We start from the raw sequence: 19,087 nt of genomic DNA, 5'->3' as shown, positions 1-19,087 counted from the left end.
AGACCATAATACATTTTTCCACATGGTTGTGGGAGACAGGGGAGAGAGACATTTTTGCAAAGTTTAGCCATGCTTGGATGTTTTTCTTTGTGAGTAAATGTTTTTGTCTTGTTGCACTGCCCCACAACCCACACATACGAAGAACAGACTGATTGTTGTCACATGTAGAAGTGTCCAGCTGCAGTCAGGACAGTTTTAGGCCTCGGACAGACGGATTCAGCGACCCGAGACATTCTGAGGCCCATGTCACCGGCGGTTGGAGTGGTGGCTCTGAGGCTAGGGATCTGCACTGGCAACCAGAAGGTTGCCGGTTTGAATCCTGTAAAATGCCAAAAGGGACTCTGCTCTGTTGGGCCCTTGAGCAAGGCCCTTAACCTGCAATTGCTCTGTCCAGGGTATGACGTTAATCTGCATCCATCCCTGCATGTAGGCCCTCCAACCTGCAGGGAAAAACTTGGGGGTTGGTTGCAGAATTGGCCAGCCACCATAAAAAAAATTTTCTCACTGTTCCACTCCATCTGAACTAGTGTGGTGCTGAGGTATCACCCATTGCATGCCTGCACTTGGGTCCTAATCTGGATCCTGACTTGGTTTGTCATGTGGTTGGTTATCCGTGCTAACCTCCTCCTGTCACCGGCATCTCTTTTGACTCCACCCACTTTCCACGTCCCAACCCCACCCCTTTGTTAGCGGTACACTTTTGTGCTAAATGTACTATTATAGTAATGGTGGCAAACTGAACGTGTCTGCAAAAAATATTTATTATAAATAAAGATTCACCAGGATAAACTGTCATGCTAAGATAATAAACGCCTCTTCGTACTTGCTGCGTGGTTGCGAGCCATCCCCAGTGGGTATGCAAAGCCGTTCGTCTTAGCTGGGCTACTCAAACTACTACTTTATACCTCTTTGTGAAATTGTCATGAGGGGCGTGTAATAAAGGCGTCCGTTCACCAGTGAAACGGGGGAGTGGCTCCAGAAGGGGGCATCAATTTATGGTCTGAAGTGCTCTGATCTGTCCGAGGCCTAAAACTGTCCTGACTGCAGCTGGACTCTATTGGAAAATCCCACAGCTCCTTTAATGTTGCTGTAGGCCTCTTGGCCTCCTTGTCTTGGAGGGACGTATGATCTTGGTTCAGCCATATTTTCTCCACTTGTTGATGAATGTCTTCAGTGTGCTCCATGGGATGTTTAATGCTTTGGATACCTTTTTTGTACCCCTGTCCTGATTGATACCTTTCAATGATGAGATCCCGTTCATGTTTTAAAAGCTCTTTGCAGACCATTGCTTTTGGAGTGTGTTGCAATCAAGTGGATATCGGAATAATCCTACAGGAACTTTATTTGAGCTCATTCAGAGCCACTAACTATTATTTGAGATGAGACTTCTTATGATTGTTTGATTCTGAACGCAGCCACATCCAAAGGGTCTGCACATTAACACAACCAGCTTTTTGTAGGATTAAACTAAAGAGTTTCTGATTTGTTCTCACCTTTTTTGTGTAGATTGTAATTTTGCAATAAATCTGGAATAAGCTCTGACAGGATTTATCTTGGTTTCATTTTTTTATTACACAAAATGTCCAATTTTGCCCCAGGGGTCTAAACTTTTATATCCACTGTAAAGTTCAGCCCTACTTTCTTCCCGGTATTTGTGTTTAGATAAAAACAAAAAGATATCGGTGTGGGCTTTTGTGTTTGAATTTCTGATACTGCTTTGTTTTCCCCCAACTTTAAATTTTGATACGGATTCTTGGCTTTGTTAAAAGACAGAACACAGTTTTGGTTATTAAATTTAAGCTTGGCTCACGTTTCTCCTCTGTGTCTGTTTCACCTTTAGACTTTAGTGACCTTTGCAACATTTATTTCTAGAACACATTTTTATACAAAGAATGTAGCTCAAGATGTCAAAGTTACAGTAAAATCCTGAACAAATCCAAAATAGATGACAACAACAGTGAAAAAATAAAATACCAAAGATAGTGGACAAGAATTAATCAATCAGATCAGATGATGGCACTTGTATATAGATATACAAGTAATAGAAAAAGTAGAGTCCATATATATAGATTTGTTTGATGGTGTGGTCCGATAGCTGGGGAGGACAAAAAAAAACCTCCAGGGATAAGATTAATAAAACTTATATACATGCAAAAAGAAACTGGTGACGTGAAATCCACAAATATAGCATCTCCAATCATGAAACTCAAATGGTATTGTGAAAAGATGGTAACAAGATAAATAAATCGATTTCAACAAATGGAAGCTCACAGTAAAATTCAGAGTGCAAAATTGGTCTCCTTGGGTATTAAACCACCCAGAATAACACTCAAGAATAATTTACTACCCTCAGTAAAATTCAAGAAAATTTAGAGCCAACTCAAATTATAGCACATTTTTGGTACTCCAGGGTGCAGAATTTCGATCGGGACTAGTGGCGTAGCTATTCGCGGGCGGAGGCGGTGGCATTATTGGCCAAAAGGCTCAGTACAATTTGTGTGTAAGCAGCAGGGTTTGGGAAAAATATCACTCATGAATGGAAAAAGTACTCTGATTTTTATCCAGAAATGCTTCAAAGATAATTTTCAGACTGTCCTTCTGTGACAGTATCAGACACAGCAGTTGAAATTTATGAGACAATAACAAAAATAAACATAAACATTATATTGATAATAATTTCTAGGAAGATAAACAACTAATTTACAGTTTATACGTTTGTTTCGTTATCAGTCCGAATGCGTTCTTGCTCTGCGCAGAAAACATCCCCACCTATCACTTGTACACTACACTGGTTCTGGTTTTCGCAGCATAATTATATTAAACTAATAATTAGAACACGGCTTATCAGTGTGTTTATACTATATTCTTGTCTAGTTGCTGCTTATGAATATGTTAAATATTATTGCTGTTTCTGTATATATGAATTAATCTAGTTTTTCTCTATACGTCATTTTAATTTTCTATTTAAATAGGTTAACATATTCAGATGTGTTGGGGGGCGGCAAATTGAAGCGCCACACTGAGTGGCACAAACTCTAGCTATGCCACTGATCGGGGCACACAGGTCCTCCCTCTGCATCCCATACGATGGTACCGATCACATTTGCAGATGATGGCACTGTCTTTTTCTTTTATTTTCTTGGTGAATTTAGGTGATATCATTTCTTGCTGTGATGTTTTTGTGTCGCCCACCTTCTTAGGGTACTGTCAGCCATGCACACTGAAGTCTAGGGTTGATATCAGTCGCATGAATTTCCTCGTTAAGTAGAAGTTCAATCACGACGTGCTGATAGAACGATACTTCACATGATTTAAGCTAATGCTTCCATTAGCAAGTGAAGGGTGCGACAAGAGATGGTACTATCTGTCAAACAGCATTCATTCTTCTGTTTGCTGAATGCATATGTGTAATGGGGCTTTGCTCATTAATTTCGGTCCATCTCTTGTACTTTAGAATTTTTAAGTTAAATATTACTAATGTGTTGCTTTATTTGCTTGCTTGCAGTAACTTCTTAAAACAATGCATCCTGCGGACACTGACCTCGACGCTCTCCTAGCCTCCAAAGAACAGGAGTGGAAGGAACTGCAGGCCCAGCGGACGCGCTTAATGGAGAAGGCCCTGCAGGATGCCACTGGTCAGCTGAAGGAGGAGAGGGAGAAGTTTCGCCAGCTGAGCGAGGACTTCATGCACAATCTGCGAGTGCTGGAGGAGCGTGATCGGGATCTGGAATGTTACGATGCCACGTTTGCTCGCCTGAAGTCCGTGGAGAGCATGAAGCAGGCCGAGTCAAGTGAGCTGCGCATCCAAGTTGATAAGCTGCAGGAGGCAGTGGTGACTGAGTCCCGGAAACGAGAAGAGCTGCAGCGTCAATACCAGCAAAGGGTGAAAGAACATGCTCTGGAACTGGAAAAAATTCACGGGTATGTGCACATTGAGTGAATAGTTTTTCTTTGTGACCCAGTCTTGCCCTTCTTAGTGTCTTCTAGTTCATGACAACCATCAGATAGCTGGGGGTGGGGGGTGTCCCCTCCTTTGAGAATCGTTGCAGATAGTCATCTGTGGCAACCTATAGTGAGACACTTGGCAAACCATACACAACCCTTTCACGTTAAGTAAAACTGTGAGTCACAACCCTGCACGACCTAAAAGGCGGCAGCCAGCCCATAGTTTAAGAAACTACAGGATTGTGCAATAAGAAACAGAAGCAAAGATCAAGGGTTGGGCCACCAATTCATGATCCCCGTATTTTGTTGTACACAAAAAAACAAAGTAGGTCACAAAAATACATCTTTAAAGACGGGAGTCTCCAACCAAACTGGGGAAAGATGGCAGTGGTGCTAGTTATGAAGTTGATGATGCAGAAGGTGACCCAAGCCTAGTAGTGACATCATGCACCATTGGCCCATGATTCTCCATATCTGCAGATGGAAGGAGAGAAGAGCTGTTAGGAGGCAGTGCCACCCACAACTCGGGGTGGAATTGCAACTTGACAAGCTCAAGGCATGTTAATAGGGAGACTGAATGTGTTTGTATTAATGGGAACAGCTGTGTGGGTATGGGTGTGTGTGTTTCACTTTATATGTGGGTGACGAAGCACATGCATGTTGTTATTTCTGATCCCGAATTCCTCTTCTGGCTGAGGTTCAAGTCTTTGTTTCATGTCTTTTTAATTCATATTTAATTCTTTTATTTATGTTAATACTATCCATCCCCCACGACTCTGCCCGTGTATTAGTGAAACAGGACAAACTAAAAATCAAAAAACAAACAGGTATCATTAGCTAAGCGGAGGCAAGGTACACTCCAAAACGCAGAAGTAGAGCAACTCGAGCGGAGGCTGGCGCGTGAGTGAGGATGGCCCTGCCTGGCTCCCTTCGCCTGACGTCACTCTTCCCCGTCCCCTCAGCCTGCAGCCTCTGTCTAGGGATAACGTGAATAAATTACTCCTGCAAGTGAACTATGATTCTTGGCGCAATGAGAGAAGTTGCAAAATCAACTAGAATGTTCAAGCAAATTATAGAAAAAAATACCCGATCTAAATCTGTTAAGTAGTTCTCTCGTTTGCTAGGTAAGCGGATGTAAGATAGGCCCTGAGGCTGATGGGTGAGTGAGTAGGGCCCTGCCCCTATCCCCTCGGTCTGCTGCGTCTCTCTTGGATTCGCGCAAATAAATCGGTACCGCAAGTGAACTATGAAGTGTACAGCAATGAGAGAAGTCGCAAAATCTAAAAAAAAAAAAACACAATCTAAATCCGTTAAGTATTTCTCTCATAAAAAGCGGATAAACAGACAGACAGATGTTGTATTATATATATTTATATATAATATATAGAGAGAGATTGTCAATTATATTAGAAATTTGATTTTTTTTTGGCCATTGTTTGGCTTCTTTCTATATGCCACTTTTGTTATGTGCCTTGTGTTTTGTAGGTGGTCCCCCAATCACTGCCAGGAACTGCCCTCCACCCTACTAATCCAGAGGGTCTCCCACAGTTTATGGCAGTTCATTGTAAGTGTATTCTGGAGTCAGTGGGTTTACTTGTGCCTTTTGCATATTTTGGAATTTTGACCCTGAAGTTCTTTTTTTGACCACTCTATTTGGATTCTCTATTGGGACTTTGTTCACTTTGAATTGCCTTTGCCGGCATCTCCTTTATGCCTTTTGTGCTTTTCTTAGCTTTACGGTATAGCAAAAAAAAACTTTTATTTTATAAGCATCCTGGCTGAAGTATAACGGTGTACCCCCTCTAGTAGGCATTTGTGGAAGTTGGGGCTTCTCTTAGTTCACGACAGATATGAGCAGGGCTACAAGTACTGATCTGTTTTTCAGTATTAACTGGTGCCAAAAACCTTTGGCAATGAATGTTATTTTTTTTATTACATATTACATACAGCACTTTATTGATCAACAATAATATTACCGTATATACTTGCATATAAGTCGGGTCTTGAAACCTGAAAAATCAATCACAAAATCAGATCCCGACTCAAAAATGACGCCCGTTCAAAAATGCGACACTTAATTGCTTCCTCCAATCTCGCATCAGTTTCTCAGACGCATTGAATTTTGTTGCAGCAGTACAGTTACCAATTTCTTTCGCTACTTCAGTGATGTTTAACTTAAAATCAGCTTCATATTTTCTTTTAATCGAACACTCCATCTTAGGATAAAGGTGTATGAGGGTGTGAGATGCAAAAAAAAAAACAAATTGGTGCAAACGTTGCTTCGGAATAATTCGGGTATTGCTGTGTGGTCACGTAGGCACAATACATAGAGAGAAAAAAGGCCAATCTCTTAGTGTGAGTTTTCTGCATTCGACTTATAAAATACCGGAAATCCATCCATCCATCCAGTATCAAACCTGCTATATCCTAACTACAGGGTCACGGGGGGGTCTGCTGGAGCCAATCCCAGCCAACACAGGGTGCAAGGCAGGAAACAAACCCCCCGGCAGGGCGCGCACACGCACACACACTAGGGACAATTTAGGATCGCCAATCCACCTAACCTGCATGTCTTTGAACTGTGGGAGGAAACCAGAGCACCCGGAGGAAACCCACGTAGACACGGGGAGAACATGCAAACTCCACGCAGGGAGGACCCGGGAAGCGAACCCAGGTCTCCTTACTGTGAGGCACACTGCTACCACTGTGCCACCGTGCCGCCCCAATACTGGAAATTACAGAGTAAAATCAAGTCCTGACTTATCCGCGGGAGAACTTCTCTGCAAGTATATACGGTATTCACATTTTGAAATGTTTATTATAGGATATAAATATGGTGGGGGGTTGAAGACCAAAGAACTTAGTGTGCCACATTTTACAGCTTCACGTCTAATAAGAATTCTGTGTCTTACAAAATCTGTTAAATGAGCTCACAGGGTACAGGAGCACAAACGTCACGTGGCACAGCAGCACTCTCAGTGTCAAGTCCTTGTGTATGTTTTGTCAGCTCAAAAATGATTTTTGACAGTATGCAAAACTAAAGAGAGTTCTCTTGATGATGCTGGTATTTGACGCTGTATTGTAAAGAAAAAAGGAAGCTTGATGTGTGTGGTCTTTGCTGCCATCTAGAGAATACAATTGGGCAATACACTCTAGGCAACTTTTGTTGACACTTAACAGTGGTTTTAGTGTCCTGCCCATTTGTGTTGACAACAGCCTTGAAAGGCTGGACCTTACAGTTAATGACAAGGCTTGTTTTATACTGTTTTTTGGTAAATGTCATTTTAGAGCATATTTGTATTATTGCTATGAATATGAGTTCTGGGTAACAAATAATTTTTTCAGTGGAAAAAAGGGAATGTGGAACCACCAAAACCACTGGCTCAAATAAGTAAAACCTTTACATTTCATTTATTGAAATCAATTTAAAAGAACTCAGTAAAGCAAAAGGCTTCCAAAGATGTTTACATTTAAAATGAACGTATTAATGTATTCCAAAGAAAAGAACAAAAGAGAAAAGGCAATCCAAATAAAGACAAAACTACATTTGTAATCAAAAATTCAAATTTAGAAAACAGGGGGCAGTTTCATAATAAACAAAAGGTTCAAATGAAAAGGATCAGGAAGGAAGCCCAAAAGAGCTAGCTCATGGCGCAATACAGAAGCGTGGCAATCAGATGGTTTATATTGGGTTGCTCAGGTCATCCAAAAGTCCTAATTGGATAAAGGTCTGAATGCAAATCTCTGGAGCTCGGCGATGCAGAAGCTTTGCTGAACATCCAGTCAGATCACATGTTTACACAGTGGACGATCTGACACACCCCATTCAAGACAGGCCCACTTGACAGTTGTTGTTATTCTTGAATCAAAACCCCAATCTTAACTGTAGTGTAAGGATGTCTTATGAGAACAATGCACAAGGCACGCCTTCAAGATGGGTGTTTTGAGAAAGACGCAAATGACCGGGCATATTGCCTAACATCACTTATGTGTAATGCAGTGGATGCTTAATGTCATAGGATGTGCGTAATTTGCTTGTCTCCCAAGTGGAGGGGATCTCTGGGGATCTGCAGCTAGACTCTATTGGCCTAATTAACTGACATTGGCAAAGGGACCAGAGGACAAATAAACACCGAAAACCTGTAAACACAGGACAAAGCAGGGTGTGCGGGTGAAAAAAATACACAATTTACAAACGTGAACAACACTACAAAACATGGACAGAAACTTAACATTTTTGGAATAATCAATTAATCTGACCTGCAGAGCTTTGGGGATGTGTGAGGAAAACTGGAGTACCCAGAGGAAACCTCACACAGACACAGAGAACGTTCAGACTGCACAAGATAAGACAGGATTTGAACCCAGATTCATGAGGCAGCGGCACTAACCATTGTGCCAACTTGCTGCCCCATGTTCAGACTACCTAATTCTTGTATTGCCAGCGTGAAGAACGGTGCGATTCAACAGCATCGTGAGGAGTACGAGAAACTGAAACGTGAGCTGGAGAGGAAGATTCATGAGGTGGAAGGGGAACTGGCACTTCAAAAGCAGGTATGAGCCGGCGCTTGCTTTCAGAGGGTATTTAGGATAAATTAGCCATGTGCAATTGATTAAATAGTATTTGACTTATTTTACCATACGTGCAGCTTCAGCATTCCTCATATGCCTTTGCCCAGTTTTATCTTTTCAAACTTTGTGATATAATATTTGAAATGTTGTGTGGTCTCTGAATATTAGACACAAACCCGTGGATGATGCTTACCAACAAACACCTCGTGGACCAGGCTTTACTAGAAATGTGTGGAAGTGCCCCTGTAGGGTCAGAAAATTGACCAGGGACCCTTGCTAGTTCACACTAATTTACTGAGATTTTATTTTATGACTTGTCTATTGTTAGTTTGTTAGGGAACCCCAGCATACCACTTGACTACAACGCCCTGCATCAGTCAAGCAAGTACTTCAACCTATGACAGTATACAAAAAGTATTCAGACCTCTTCACTTTCTGCACACTTTATTGTGTTGTAGATTTTGATTTAAATGGATCAATTTGCCATTTTGCCCATCAATTGACACTCATTAACCCATAATGACAAAGTGAAAACATGTTTACAGAAAGGCTTGCAAATTTATTAAAAATCAAAAACTGATCTCTGCCATTCAAAGACATATTCAGACCCTTAATTCAGTACTTTGTAGAAGCCAGATTCCTAGCAATTTCAGCGTTGTGTATTCTTAAATATGTCTCTACAAGCTTTGCACAGCTGGGTTTGGGCAGTTTATCCCATTCTTCCTGGTAGATCATTTCAGCCTCTGTTAGATTAGATGGGAAGCATCTGTACAAAGCCATTTTCAGGTCTCTCCACTGTGGCGGACGGCTGGAGCTCATGCCCAGTCAGGACGCCTGGAGGATGGAAGGACCGGGAGAGGAACAGTACCTCCCCTGAAACATGAGAAGGCAGCCACCCTGGTGGGTGTTGGGGCCATGGGAATAGAGCTTGGAAGCTCATTCTTGTTGGGTACCTGGATGGTTCAGAAGCCATGGTATGCAGTACGTCTGTCACACCAGGAAGTGTGGCTGGACCAGGAAGCAGGTACACCCAGAGTGCTTCTGGGTGCCCATGCAGCACTTCCGCCACACCAGGAAGTGCTGCAGGAAGGTAATCAGGGAGCACCTGGAGCACATTCGGGTGCATTATAAAAGGGTCTGTCTTCCTCCATTCAGGGAGTCGGTTGGAAGAGGATGGAGCTTGCTAGGAGAGGTGTAGAGGTGGCAGAAGATTTAAGAGAAGTAAAAAGGACTGAGCCTAGTGAGTTGTTTATGGTGCTGTGTGCAGTGAAGAAACAAAAGCCAGAAGTCTACGTGACCATCATCATCAGGTCCTTCCATGAAAATATGATGATTTATGTTAGGTAGAATGCCCAGAGGGGACTGGGCGGTCTCTTGGTCTGGAACCCCTACAGATTTTATTTTTTCTCCAGCTTTTGGAGTTTTTTTTGTTTTTTCTGTCCACCCTGGCCATCGGACCTTACTCTTATTCTATGTTAATTAATGTTGACTTATGTTTATCTTTTATTGTGTCTTCTATTACTCTATTCATTTTGTAAAGCACTTTGAGCTACATTTTTTTTGTATGAATATGTGCTATATAAATAAATGTTGATTGATTGATTGAAAATAAACATGTGTTTGGACATCGAGTGTCGCGGTGCCTGTCTGTAGCCGGGCTGGTCTTCTACACTGCACATGTTCTATGGGTTTTAAGTCTGGGCTTTGGCAGAGCCACTCAGTAACAGTCTGAGACTTTTCCTGAAGCCGCTCCAGCATTGTCTTGGCTGTATGCTTTGGGTTATTGTCATGAAAGTGAACTATTGCTCCAGTCTGAGGTGGTGTGCACTCTGAAGCAGGTTTTGTTTAAGGACTTTGGTGTATTTGGCTGCATTCACCCTTCCCTCAATTCTGACCGATCTCCCTGTCCGTGTACCACCATAGTGCGATGCTGCCACCACAGTGGTTCCCCTTAGGGGTGGTATTAGGCAGATGAGGAGCAGTGCCTTGTCTTCGCAAGACCTAGTGCTTAGAGTTCTCCTCGTGGAGTACAATTTATGTCTCCTCAGACCAAAGAATCTTTCTCTTCTGCTCAAAGAGTTCAAGCAGTCTATCATAACCCTTTTACTCAAGAGTGGCTTTGGTCTAACCATTCTACCATAAATGCCTGATTGATTGGAGTGCTGAGTACTAAGATGGTTGTCCTTCTGATTGGCTTTTGCATTTCAGCAGAGGACATCTGAAGCTCTTTTAGAGTGACCATTGAGTCCACGGTCACCTCCCTGACTAAGGTCGTTCTTGCCTGGTTACTAGGCTTGGCCGAACAGGTAACTCTAAGAAGATTCCTGTTGATTTTAAACTTCTTCCATTTCCAAATTATTGAGGCCACTGAGCTTCTGGAAACACTTTAAGCTTAACAAGTGGTTTGATCCCCTATGCCCTGATCTGTGCCTCGCCACAATTTGATAGTGGAGGACTACAGTGATTTCCTTGGACTTTGTGGCTTAGTTTTTGTCCTGCAGTGTAAATTGTGGGCCTTCTGTACAGGTGTGCCTTTTCGAAATGATGACCAATCAATTCAGTTTGCCACAGGTGAACTCCAAAGAAGAAATGAAGCAAACAGGAGCCACCTGAGCACAATTTGGAGTACCACAGCAAAGGGTCAGAGTACTTTGAGAAATGACAGATTTTAATTTTTGATTTGTAATTAATTTGCAAACTTCTCTAAAAACGTGTAATCACTATGTCATGATGTAGATCGATAGACAAAAATGGCAGATTTCTACATTTGAAATTAAATCTACAACGCATTGAAGTGGGCAGAAAGTGAAGGGGTCTGAAGACTTTCTGAACCCACTGTATGCAAAACTCTCAATATCAACATAGACCCAATTGGGTGACCTGCTCTCTATGACCAACAGCATGTTGAGTAAAAGACGTCAAGGGAAGAGCAGAGTCTGTCAGGCCGAAAGCAAGGAATGGAGCAGGCAGAAATATTTGGACAGAACACACTATTACATGGGATCTGTTTCTCCAAAAAAGTAATAACTTTGCCTTGATATATAAACTTGCCATGGGAAATTCTAAAAGAGCTGAGCCATTACAGTTTAAGCAAAAGAAGATTAAGAGGTGACATGATTGAAGTGTTTAAAATTATGAAGGGAATTAGTTCTGTGGCTCGAGACTGTTATTTTAAAATGAGTTCATCAAGAACACGGGGACACAGTTGGAAACTTGTGAAGGGGAAATTTTGCACAAACATTAGGAAGTTTTCTTTACACAAAGAACGATAGACACTTGGAATAAGCGACCAAGTAGTGTGGTAGACAGTAAGACATTAGGGACTTTCAAAACTCGACTTGATGTTTTTTTGGAAGAAATAAGTGGATAGGACTAGCGAGCTTTGTTGGGCTGAATGGCCTGTGCTTGTCTAGAGTGTTCTAGTGTTCTAAATTCCTGTCTTTATAGTGAGGCATTTATTTCAATTGAAGCCAAGATTTCAGAATGGGTCCCACAAAAAACTCAAATGACAATCTCTAATGTGCGCTGTCTAGTGGCTATTTTTATTAGTGCACTTTTGAAAAGCAATAGCCTTGTGACGCTCCATTGCAAATGACTTCTGGTTCAGATATTTGATTTCGGGAATCCCATAGGTGAGACCCGAGACCATCTGGGGCATTCAAGATCTGGGACTGACCCAGCTGGAATCTCACTGCCTCAGCCAGATTTAGAAACAAATGGTATTATGACTACATGGGAAAGGACACCATTAAAGGTTAGGTGAGTTGGGACTGTATCTCCTTAACCTCTCTCTAGGGTCCTGGTTAATCCTTTGCCTGCCCTGCTGAGAATGTTTCACTTGCACTCAAGGCTGGTGGAGAGATGATTTGGTTTGCATTAAGATATGGTGAATACAGGGACAGTCTGTAAGTGAAGCTGGTGATTCACATGAGTTTCAAAAGTCTAAAGTCTGGAAATTTTAAAGTCTCACCTCGCTGCTGAGGGTGAGAGCTGCCCTTATCTTTTGTGATCTTGTACCTACTTTAGGGGGGAATTTCAGGCCTCCATATGTTTCCAGCAAGCCAGAAAGAGGAGAACGTGTTAAAATCTCAAACCACACACAAAGTGATGGCGTGCTAAATTTAATAGCAACAGGACCTTTGAAAAGGTCACAGTTTATTTATGACAGGAACAAGTCTAAATATTATTGTAACAGCATTTTCAGCGTGTAGGTAATTTACACACTTTTTTTTATGTGGGATTGAAGGTCCTCCAACTGTTCCTCAGTTTGAAGCCTTGATGTGTCGCATGCTCGACTAACCGGCAGGTGAGGAGACCCAAGCCCTGACCACATATACTGTACATACCCATTGTCCAGCCCCTGGTGGTCTGATCCTTGCTTTATTTGGCCTTCCTCCTCTTCACCTCTATATTATGCCCAGCCTACTATTCATCCATGTACTGAACTAATTCAGTTTTGGTGTCACAGGGAGGTGGAGGCTATCTTGGCAACACTGGGGGATGCTAAGAAAGCACCAATCCAGTGCAGCGTACTGCTAGCATTTCATTCAGAAAACGTGCTCCACTTCTGAAACGTATGCTTGCATTCACACAAGCATGGGAAAGGCGCTCTATAAATAAAATGTATTATTATTATTATTATTATTTATTATTATCCAAAAGAGAAACTAAAGGATTAATTGGCTGGGAAATTATGGGCTCATAGTCTACAGAGGTGGCCTTCACATCTTTATGGCCACATGGTAAGATGGGCATAGCCATATTGTGGCAATCTGACATCACGGGTGTGTGATCATGTGGTGTTCACAGCCATTTTAGAGAGACCATATAAGGTGATCTGGAGGTGCAGTTTGTATGTACTTTTTAAGAATGCAGACTCCAATAATTTGGCATTAGACGTTTTACTTTTCTCTTAAGCATTTTTGTCTATCTCTGCTTGTGCTTTTACACACAATTTTCCTTTGATTTTTTTTTTTTGTAATTATCTTTTTCTTGTTTAGTGTTCTCACTTTTCTTTGTTTCAGTGTGTGACCTTTTCATTTTTCAGCTCAGTCCTCTGTTATGCCAATGCTTGTTTAGGAGCCAGTGACCACCTTAAGCTGATGTCACATTACATTTACATTTATTGGCTTAGCAGACGTTTTAACCCAAAACAACTTACAAAAGAGATCAACGTAATCGAGTAACATCAGTGTGATGTTACAGGACAAGGGTACAAAATTGATTTCTATAAGTGAGGAGCTCAAAACAACACATAAGCGAGTTCCACTTCCCAGATTTACAGGACCTAACAGCTAATACTGTATCAGTTAGGCAGAAATTCACCAAACGAGAGCCTTCAAACTCTTCTTGAGCTTACTGAGGGAGTCAGAGTTTTAACTCATTCCACCAGCCATGAACTACCAATAAAAAGAGCCTGGACTGAGATTTGAATTTTGTAACTTGTAGTCGTTGGGCTGGCACCCCATCCAGGGTTTGTTCCTTACCTTATGCCCTATAACTCGCTGAGATAGGTTCCAGCAGCCCTGATCCAGGACTAAGCGGGTTTAGAGAATGAGTGAGTGACTGACTGACCAATCATTGGGTGTGTCAAACTCTGAAACTGAAGTTGTTGACCTTGTTACTACGTCAATTTAAATTACTGAAAATTCGCTGGCCATGTCACATTTGGTGACTCTGTGCGTACTTTCCAGCACAGTTGTGCTCACCTCTCTTTTTCCGACATGCGATAACGTGCTGCCTGACAGAACTGGATCTATACAAAGGGTTAGCAGGTATGAAAAGTTCATCCACAATCTTGGCACTTTTATTCTTTTTATTTTTCCCATTCTTTCTTGGTACATAAAGCACGAGACATCAGACAGACGAGTGGCCCTTCTGTTTGTGATGTCCAAAACCCCCTGTTTGTCATTCTTCATTACTGCATTATATGTATTGTACTTCCAGATGAGCATTCATTGGTTGTCATCTGTCAAGCACACAGAGTCCACCCCTACATCTGTTTTGAATTTTGCCCAGAGTGAGTGGTTGGATTGAGTCACTGGGCATGTCGTACTAGGTGACTGGCCTTCATGGGAACGTGCCACCAACTGCCTCCGTCTCACTTTGATTATGTAATAGGAATTCTATGACTGAAAATTGCTGTAAAAGTCTTCAAATGTGACATGGCCTTTAAGTGTTTGTGAGTAAAGTCAGCACTTGCACGTTCTTTTGTTAGCTTCTCATTTCCAAGCTAGTTTTTAAGAGCCTATTTGAGTTTGCACCATGTGTTGTTCTTCCTTTTCCTGACTAAAATATGAGCTGGATGTTTATAAATATTATTTTTTCATCAGTTGGACTTGGCAGAGACTAGTGGGATTTCAAGAAATTCAATATTTGTTGAAGAAAGATTGAAAATCTGTATTTTTGTCACAAATTCATAGCATTATTGAAAGTCTTTAAATTCCGACTGGCTTGGTCTGCACAGACTTGCCAATCAAGTGCTTATGCCTGTTGTTTGTGATGAAGCTGCCTCATTGTACACGACTACGCGTTAAAGGGGAACAGGATGGTTCTGAACGTCAAGAATGTGATGGTATCGTTGGAAACATTGTGAACTGTCCTCCATAAAGTTTATGATTGCATTTTACTTGTGAGCTCGTTACAGCGCTTTCAGCCTGCACTTGGTGAAGAGTACTGTACAAAAATAAACCAAATTGAATTTGTGCCACTAACACCGTCAACTAGAGCCAGCCAGACTGTACAGTTCCAGATATTCTTATATTACAAGCGACAACATTTTTTTTTATAGCAGATGTTTGAGATTTTATAAAGTGCTTTCCAAATGACAATAGATAAAGTACAGTAGACTACTCTGAAAATACACAGTAAGTACACCCCTTGGAAACATATCTGAACAGAAACAAATTAGATCTTCATGCAAACAGTGCCAGCAGATAAAAGCGATAAACTTGAACAAATAACACATCACATTGACATGGTGTATTCATTCTCACAATCTAAATTAACGAAAATGCAGATTTGTCACATGGAAAAAGTAAGTTCACCACTACCTTTATCGCCACTTTAAATTCATCCAATTAGAATTGGGTGTTCCAGATGAGGTGCTAATGATTAGAATCTCCTTAGGGAGCATGCAGGTGGACCTGACTGTCTTACTTAAACTGCAGATATTGAGGGTCTGGTGTTTTTGCTGTTGACGTGTGTCGTGTCATCATGCCAAGATCTAAGGTGCTGTCTAAGGCTCTCAGAATGGAGGTTGTGGATGCCCAAAATAACGTTTTACAATATGCTGCTCTTCAGTTCTACCTGCCAGTATTTCTACATCCAATCAAATACAAAAATGGTCCAGGAACTACCTCACGTCATGTTTTAGTCCTTTAGAAATAACTCTTGTGCAGGCTAAGGTCAGAATAGTGCAGTAAATTCATACAATCTCTTGCTTTTCTTCTCCAGCGATAATCCATGACAAAAAGCTTTTTTACACACAGTTATGTAAAAGGAGCGCAAATCTAAGTTCAATTCTTTCTTGGCAGTTTTGCAATCAATGGTTTAAGCTTCATGGAACCCAACAGCGACACACTTTCAAGTAACACATCAGTCATGTTGTTCACACTTTCCTTGGTTACTGAGAACTCGGTTGCAGGCTTTCTGCTTGTAAGCTGCCAGTCCCTCGTAATGAGCTGATCAGCATGTTGACACAACTCTGGAGTGGCAGTTGTTATTGGTCGCACATAGTGTGGCACGTTGATGAGCACTACTTGGTATTACTCAGAACTGACAGTTTGTGAAGGCCACGAGTAACGTGCTTTGATCAACAGCACTGCCTCTGTACACATTTTTGTCACCAACTGTGATTCAACGACAGACAATTATTTAAAACGCACGTTGCCACATGATGGCAAGTTAGCGGCCAGCTACTTGTACTCTAGGAATTGTTCTGTGGAGCCGCAGTAGCAAGCATGTCATTTCGTATTCACCAGAGAACACGTTGCAGACTTTTTCTGTTTATTTTGACTCTAAAAAAATTAAAATGACAACAGAGAAATAAAAGAAAGCATAATTCTAGTTCTTCATTCTAACTCTCCTAGGTCATCATGCTGTCCAGCCGAAATGCAAGAAAATATCAAAGAGTTCAAGAGTAAAGAAAGTTTTGCTTTTGTGACAATTTTGTGACTGGTAAAAAAAATTATCGAATTCAAAGTGACACTCCCGTTTCAAAATGTGAGTGATACCAAGTTTGACTACAGAACACATGCAAGACACCCAACAGCCAAGATCCTCCTCCAACTTAGAGGGAAAACCTGGGGGTTGGTGGCAGGATTGGCAATGCCAAAAAAAAAAAAAAACTTGCACTGTTCCCATGTGGTACTGAGGTGTCACCCATTGCACTCTGGTCCCAATCCAGGTGGTTCGTTGTCTGGTGGGTGTGGCAACTTGTTATCCGTTCATGCTCCCAACTTCTCTCTCTCTCTCTGCTCACAATCCATTTGATCTCACAACAAGGGATGAGACAGCCTACAGGGACAAAGTCTGCAAACTGGCAGTATGGAGCTCTGAAAACGGCAAAAGCACTTGTCATCGATTTTCGGAGAAACTGGGATGACTCATCTCCTCTGAAAATCAATGGATATAATGTGGATAGGGTATCCAGATTTCCTTCTCTCTCTCTGTCTGTCTGTCTCTCTATCTCTCTCTCTCACATGGTGCCTTTTAGATCTACCTATCTGTTTGTCTTTCTGTCTGTCTGACTCTGAAAACATGTTTTCTGTTTTTGTCTTGAGTGAACTTTCCCTTAATAGCCACCAGGCATTTTCAAGTACTTTTGTTTCGCTGTTTAACTGAAATAATTCTGCCGAGTGTGCTCTGTTGATGCCTTGGGCATTTTGGAAGAATATTTATTAAAATAGAAATAAATAAAAGCTTGCTTATGTAAGTTAACGTAAAAGAAATGTAGATACTAATCTGACTCCAGAACACTAAAACCTATGACATCTTTTTTGAATTTTACAGGAAAGTAAAATCTGCAGTATTGTTTATTTCTGATATTTTTAAACAGGGCTAAGTTGTGATCAAATAGCAACAACAGACAGACATCTAAGTAAGAAATGAGATGGAACAAGTGTCTGCAGCCACTTGGACCATCCAGCTCAGTGTTAGTCACTCATGGCACATGGTAGTTCAGTGTTAGTCACTCATGGCACACAGGAGCGATAACAGTGGCATTTAAAGGTGTTTTCACACTCATGGTCTGTTTGCTTTGTGCTGAATCTGGAGACAATTGGACACTTTGTTTCAATTTCCAGTTAGTGTGATTACAGTTCACAAAGCAAACTTTCAAAAAAACCACATGCAAAATACAAAAATAGTGCAATACCAAGGTAGCTAGGATCACGAAGGACTCCTCTCGCCCTTTCTACAGCCAGTTTAAATAGTTAGGATCAAGAAATCAAGAACAGAAGGAGCTTCAAAAATAACAAATGGATATCTTGTCAGGCATTCACCAAAATTGTAAAATGGTCATCTGTTACCTATATGTTTAAATTATTATTTATTATTTAACAATTATTATAACTCTATTTGGACCTTTTAAAGTTTTATGCTTATTTTTAATGTATACATTTTCATTTAACTGCATAGTACAGGCTGCTGACTGCTCCACAACGAATGCCCCATGGGTTTTTTGTGGACTTCATCATGGAGAGTGGACAAGAGCTGCCCTTGTGTGCCACTGCATTTGCATTTGTTTACCAAGTACAGCTCTGTGAGCAGAATGGTGACTATCTGATAACTAGAAGAGAACATGAAAATGATGCGTTACTTTGCATGCTAACGAATGGAGACATTTCACCGCGGCAGCTGTACTAAAGAGGGCACGCTCCGGTGAGGGCATACAGTGATGCGCTTCAGTGTCACTTAGACAGTAGACATGTCAGGTGCATGTGATTTCCCTGAATGATGTTGCATATTTGCTCACCAGACCTTCTGTGTTAGGTTACATTATATATAGTATACATAAATATAGTATACATAAAAATTTTTAATCGCAGACAATCACAATAATCACATTATGTGCAAAATTCAATAATGAACTCAACAGTAGTGTATTTGGTTTATAAACACTTTAAACAAATAAGGTGCTTTTTAACAGCAGTATTCCTTTTACATAGAAGCAGTTAAAATAGTTCTTGTAAATCTCAACTTAAACATTAATGTAATCAAATCAAATATAAAGCCAAAGCTATTTGCCACTGCCAGGGCATTAACATTTTATTTAGCTTGTTATAGAAAAACAAGTTACCCTCTGAGTCTAGCGCCACGATCACAATGTTATACTGTAACTGGCACCTTCTGAGCAACAGCAAGTTCACATTTCTAAATCGGTTTTCTTTTTTATCTGAACAGATACCATCAGAAACATTTTCTTTTATCAGGGAGCAGCATAAACAGTCTATGTTCAGTAGAAACTCTTTGAGGGCTAATATGTTTTCCAAAAAAGTCAGTTTTCTGAAAAGCACACAAAGCAATGGCTTCACACATAAATCAACATAAAAAGTCTGTTGCTGCCAGT

The 19,087-nt window shown here is 41.1% G+C and overlaps 1 protein-coding gene across 4 annotated transcripts in view; it reads left to right on the top strand.

Moving 5' to 3' along the window:
• The window catches only part of ccdc57 (coiled-coil domain containing 57), an 85,653-nt gene that overhangs the window by 7,895 nt on the left and 58,671 nt on the right, over window positions 1–19,087 (top strand). For all 4 annotated transcript variants that reach the window (XM_039740346.1, XM_039740347.1, XM_039740344.1 and 1 more), the window contains 2 exons: window positions 3,506–3,921; window positions 8,391–8,499. In XM_039740346.1, coding sequence (XP_039596280.1) covers window positions 3,521–3,921; window positions 8,391–8,499 — 510 coding nt within the window. In that variant the 5' untranslated portion in view covers window positions 3,506–3,520. The remainder of the gene's footprint in view (window positions 1–3,505; window positions 3,922–8,390; window positions 8,500–19,087) is intronic.

This window comes from Polypterus senegalus, chromosome 17 (genome assembly GCF_016835505.1).
Source record: "Polypterus senegalus isolate Bchr_013 chromosome 17, ASM1683550v1, whole genome shotgun sequence".
NCBI classification, from domain to species: domain Eukaryota; kingdom Metazoa; phylum Chordata; class Cladistia; order Polypteriformes; family Polypteridae; genus Polypterus; species Polypterus senegalus.
The sequence above is the reverse complement of the archived record's forward strand: the minus strand, read 5'-3'. Positions and strand labels throughout refer to the sequence as shown.